The 5,899-nt window shown below is 48.7% G+C and overlaps 1 protein-coding gene across 1 annotated transcript; it reads right to left on the bottom strand.

Annotated features, from left to right (window-relative positions):
* Positions 1 to 1,521: 1,521 nt before the first annotated feature.
* Positions 1,522 to 2,481, bottom strand: EI90DRAFT_3140781 (uncharacterized protein; the record flags this gene model as incomplete). The annotated part of the gene is made up of 1 exon (XM_039064966.1): positions 1,522 to 2,481. One exon carries the CDS (start codon positions 2,479 to 2,481, stop codon positions 1,522 to 1,524), a length of 960 nt encoding a protein of 319 aa, XP_038907455.1.
* Between the last annotated feature and the right edge of the window lie 3,418 nt (positions 2,482 to 5,899).

Raw genomic sequence — 5,899 nt, 5'->3', positions numbered from 1 at the left:
TTCTTAGGCTGAAGCGGGAAATGTATTGTTATTAGGGTGGGAAGCTAGACTAAACTAGGGTACTTACCTGAAGCGGGAAATGAGAAGAAGGTTACTTCTTCGGTCCTGCTTCGGCTTAGTTTATATACATGTGTGAATGGGTCACGTGGAAGTGCCACGTCACCTTCGGACAAAGCCGGGTTACCACGGGTGGCTCTGTGGTCGATCCCGAGTGTTGGAGGGGAAATACAAGTAGGAGTGCGCGGCACGTCTGGCGTGGCGGTGCCCCTACGGGGTGCTCAGCGTCGGGCGCGTCCATGCTACAAGTGTAGGAAAGAAAGAGAGAGGTCGTCTGTATAAAGATAGAAAAAGAGAAGAGGGAAAGAAGAGAGAATGAGACGATGAGACGAAAGGAAAGGAGGTGGCGGCGGCATGCCCTGACAGCGCACCCACTTCATCCCCCGAGAGGGTCCCTCTGCCAGGCACTACAGCCGGGCCCCCTCCACCCCGGATGCGTCCCTGACACACGCTAAGTCTCCGATTCCACTCTGGAGTCGTCTGAATCCGCCCATCTCTAACACGTGAGTCCGAATGCAGGCGGGGCTCATCTAGCAGGGGATCCGAGAGCTCCAGTAGTGGTCCGAAGCTTCTCCAGGAAGCCCGAGTCTGCTGGATGGTACAAGAGGCTCTAAGAAGGATGCGGCCTCAGCGACTCAGAGGGAGCACTGTGCCTCTGTTACGTCTCAGTTAGTCCTCGTATTTCTTATGTCTGAGGTATCTTGTAGAACGGGAACGGGATTCACTCAGAGGGACTTTGGGTAGCATTTTAGTCGAGATTAGAACTGAGGAACTACAGGTTCTAATCTACGGGTATTTTATAAAGGGGAGTGGAAAGGACTTAGTCAAAGTCCAAATAACAATGGGACGCACCAAAAGGTGCCGAATGATACCAAGAGGTACCGAAAGGTCCCGAACGATATCTTTAACGGGGAACCGAGGTGTCGGACCATAGAGGGCGGAGTAAGAGGCCGGAAAATGAATGGGAACGAGAAATGGGTAAGGGGGGGTTAGCCGACTGAATGGCAAGAAGAAGATAGTTGTGCTAAGAATGGAGGGTGACTAATAAGTGATGACGTGAGTGAGATCACCGAAGGATGCGGGTAACTCCAAAAGCGGAGTTGCATATCCGAAGGATGTTGGGTGACTCAAATAAATGAAATGGGTGGAGAAATGGTTTAAGGGTGTGTCACGGGATGTCGGAGGTCCATCGGGGTATCGGAGCAAATCCGGAGTCTCTGAATGTTCCGACTCAGGACCGAGCTTCCGGGATGGGAGTGGCCAAGGTTTGGTGTGCCGCAACCAGACTGGAGCTGAGACAGTCAGGAGGGAAGGTGACTTGAGGAGTGGGGAGGCATGGTGTAGGGGATGGTGAAGTTGTTAGGAAGGTGTGATGTGGTGGGAGTGCATGGGGTCAGGATTCCAGGATATGACATCACCCCTCAGTGGTATCCTGTGACAGAGTGTGACAGTGCATTTGCATGCTCATGTTGGACCCCCACTGACCCCATCAGTCACTTGTTCAGCACACCCTGGCACCTCCAGCATTGCAGGGGGCTTGTTCTGCTGGAGCTGTGGATAATTCTGAGCCATCCAACCCCTCATTCGGATTTCCGCTGGCTTTGCTGGCACTCTTTGTTTGAGCACAACTAAGTGCGCTTTTTCCTCTTTCCATTTCACCACCTCTGCTTTCTGTGTCTCATTGAACTTTCTCCATCCCTCCTTGGCCTCCTCCTTCAGCTTCTCCAGCTTGGCCTCATCCAGCCTCCATTGAGTGCGCTCAGCTTGATCCCTCAAAAACCCTTCATGTGTCACAACGTGGCTGAACGTTCCCTTGATACGTCCACCTTCTTCTTTCTCTGTTGACTTTTCCAATTCCTCCTGCGCTAGAAGTTGTGTCTGTGATTTAGACACATACATTCTTCCCAATGCCAACTGGGCATTTGCTGCATCCACCACATTAACGGCTCTTTCTACCAGTGTCTTTGCCTTCCAAAACTCATGTCGCATTTTGTCGATCTCCTTCATCAATTCAGGGTGAGTCTTGTGCTCTGAATTGTGATCATGTATCAGATCCCAATTGATAGGAGGAAGATCACTGAGGTGCCCATATGTGCGTTTGGGTAGTTTAAAGGTTGAACAAAGAGGTGAGGAAGACATGATAGAATTTGAGGATGAGGAGAATGACATGATATGTTCCAGGTCATCAACAGCGCACTTCTTTGCCTGAGAGTAGGAAGGAGGGAAGGTAGGAGTTTGACAACAAGCATTGACTGTCGCATCATCTGAGCCAGAAGGTTGCGGTGGCATGTGGACATGTGTTGTCTGAGACACAGCAAACAATAAGGGATTAATGATCAGTCCATCACACTCATTATTATCCACTTCGCTGTATGTTCCATCATGACCCCCTAGGTACATCTGAACATCCTGCGAGTCATTCATCAGTGAGGGGGTATCATCACGCTAGTACACATGGGCCATCAGCTGACCATGAAAGTGCATAATGCGCTTAACAGGAGAGGTCACAGGGAGGGGAAGGTCTCCCTGGGTGGAATGTTCAATGCTTGGAGCAAGTTGTTCAGGGTGGATGATGGATGGATTAACAGGGTAGACACCAGTCACTCAGAAACTGGTGATAATGTGAGTTGAGTTCACAGCCTCCATCCATGTGTGGCCAAAGACTGATAAGAATGATGACTTGTTCAGTTTTTTGGGGTAATTCTGCAAGTTGAATGCATCATGTTGTTTAGAGAAGCTCCACTTCAAGAGGGAGAATATGAGGACATTGAGTCCTTGAAGGACATGAGTTGTATGTGCAGGATAATGAGAAGACGGGGGTGGCCAGCAGCTTTTCCCTGTGTAGCAGCATTAAGAGTTTGAAGCCAATCAAGGCCAATCTCATTGTCCGTCCACCCTTTCTCTGAAACAGTGACCCTAGTAGAAAGTGGAAGTATAAGCATGTGCAGTGATATTATGGATAAGAAACTCATGCAGCCTCCAAAGGATTGTCCTTCAACCATTTGGAGTTCACATTCTGCCCTTTAAAGATGACAACTGGAGGCACTGAAGTGCCATCTGCACAGACAGTTACAATCATGCTCACATTCTCGTGGTTCCCATCACGTTGAATGTGTGCTATTTTTGTCATCTTGCATGCAATGACTTTGGCCTTTTGTCCTGTCCCAAATGGGAAGCCGCTTTCATCCATTGCATAGATATCCTCACGTTGTAACGGGTCTATCGCCTAGACTCAAGACAGAGAGAAGGGGGAGGGTGGTAATGTGCACGGGTGTGGTTCGTGAGGCCGGGTCTTGGTCCGTGGGCGCTACTGAGTCTGCAAAAACCTCAAACAAACACTCACCTACGTCTCTCTTGGACGTCAAGGCTGAGTATTATGATGTGAGGGGTCTTAGACGTGAGCAACTAGCTCAGAGGGGGCGTTAGGGTCGTGGATGGCGTCTTTGCCACTTGGATGCAACTTCTGCTTGTCCCTTCACGGGTCTATTCAATACTAACTTGTTATGTACAAGTTGTTATCTAGTTTATATATGTTTGAAATGGAATAAATGGCATGGGGGAATGTAAATGGGCCGTTAGGCAACCGTAAATGATGAATATCCAATTGGGAACAAAGAAACAATAAAAGAAATATGAATGAATGGGGAAAATGTGACAACGGGTCCGAAATGGGAATTGTGAAAATTAACTCCGCAACAGTTCGCCACAGCGCCCACCTATCCTCCCGTCAGAAATCTCCTCGTCTCCAGCTTTCCAACGAGCCCTTATTCGTCCCATTTGGTGCAGTAGTTCTTGAGATGTGGCCGTTGACAGGTGCTGTCAAGACCACGTGAGACTCTACTCCATGCTGAACCATCCGGGTATGGGATTGCCATTCTGGGAAATGCTCCGGGGGTGAAGAAGGGTGGTAGAGCATCACTATCGGGTAGAAAAACGGCTGGGTTGTGAGTGTGGGTATGGAGGTCTGGAGAGGGGGTGAAATTGGCGGCATGGTTGGGCGTGGGAATTTTGCTTGGGGTTGTCGGGAACGATGGGGAAAATGAGGAAAAATATGGAGTGAGTGTATGGAGTGTTGGATAGTGATGTAATGAGTATCGGGAGCGTCAGCGGATATGTACTGCCTGTTGGTGACCAAATTCCGCAGAATCCGACTTTTTGCGGTACACGGAGTTGTCCCCACAACAACGTCTAAATTTGAAATGGTCATACTGAGCTTGTAACAGCTGGAACCAGTGTCGCACAGCTGCAGGATTTACAGCACCACCCTGAATACTTTCAAGGTTGGAACTCCACTTGGCATCAAGTCAGTTTTTGTTGCATACTAAAAAGCTGTCAACCCAATTTTTACCAAGCCCAGTAAGGTTTGGGTGGCGTATCTGGGCAACTTCCAAGGCATATTCCTTCGAACGATCATGGGTAGCAGGGAATCCACAGTCAGACATAAGGAGAAGGAATTCCACCAGGGTGTCACTCTCAATCTGATTCAGCCATGACCGGTTTATTGAGGCCTCAAGCCGACTTTTCCCACCACTCAGCCTCCACATAAATGTAGAATAGGAAACATCACAATTAGAAGCATGTTCCCTGGTGCTGGGAGCTTTTTTGTGATTTTGTGTTGTGTCCAGGACCTGAGATCTATATGAAATGATGGTGTTCTGCATGTGCACCTCTGCTGCCTCAGCTGCAAGCTGCCTATGGCACTCCAAAGAGTTGGCATGCCAGACCATTTGTCAAAAGAAGCAAGCAAAGCAATATTGGGGTTGGGGGATGTGGGAATGGTGATTTAACTTACAGATTGTTTGGGTAACAGATGAAAACATGCTTCCGACTTAGGTTCCGTGTCTCATTAAAACAAACAAATACTGGCATGTGTAACACTGGCCTTTTGCTCACTAGCTGTCTGGCTAGCTATTGGTAAGATAAAGAGAGCAATGAAACTGGAGTGGTTAAGTTGCAAGCACGGCAACTCCTCACACCCAAGTTCCCTATGTTTCCTTGATTTTTTCCTTTACTTCTTGCCCACTTGACATCAAACTCGGTACATAAGTAGATCTAGCAACGACTTATATACATGCCAAATCTCATCACAAAGGGTGGGGGGGCTCGGAAATTATGTGGTGATTTATCATTGGGGGGTGTGTCTCATTGAGGGGTGAATGACTGTAACCAGAAATGCTTGAGAAAAATAATACTCTATTTTCTTACTTCTCTGAGGGGGGCATAAAGTCCCAGAAAGGGTCTCCTTTTTATACAGTACTCCTTGGGTTGCCTTCCTTTTTCATGCTCTACCTCGTATTTACAGGATTTATTTACAGTGTATTTTCCTCAAACTGAATACAAATGAAATTTTCATGCTATAGTGTCAGGGCAGACCCACCCGACCCGGCTCCACCCACCCTCACCCGGTACCCCACCCACCTCCACTCCTCACTCTTCAGCATTGTCTCTCACTTCATGTTTTTCCTTTTGCCTTTCTGTTCTTTTGCTCTCTTGCCCTTTCTTCTATCTTTATCCACATGGACAACATTTCCCCTTATCTATGTATTATCGACCTGCCCGCAACGTGTGCATGATGCACCCAGCCCCGGACAGCCTCACGGTTGACTGCGGGTGTATGCAGGGTGACATGGCAAACCTCATGTGACCCAAGCTGCATGTACATAAAAGTACCTGGGGTGGGAACCGAAGAAGTAACCTTCTTCTCACAATTCCCACTTCAGTCTGAGTGGCCAGGGATTGTCGTCCTGGATTGGGCCTGTCACTACGCACGCCCGCTCTACACCTCGCAACGGCCTCAGCGCCAGGTGTTACACCTGGGCCCCCTCGACCCCGGACACGTCCC

The sequence above is a fragment of the Cantharellus anzutake genome, assembly GCF_015039405.1.
Source record: "Cantharellus anzutake strain C23 chromosome Unknown EI90scaffold_342, whole genome shotgun sequence".
NCBI classification, from domain to species: domain Eukaryota; kingdom Fungi; phylum Basidiomycota; class Agaricomycetes; order Cantharellales; family Hydnaceae; genus Cantharellus; species Cantharellus anzutake.
The sequence above is the reverse complement of the archived record's forward strand: the minus strand, read 5'-3'. Positions and strand labels throughout refer to the sequence as shown.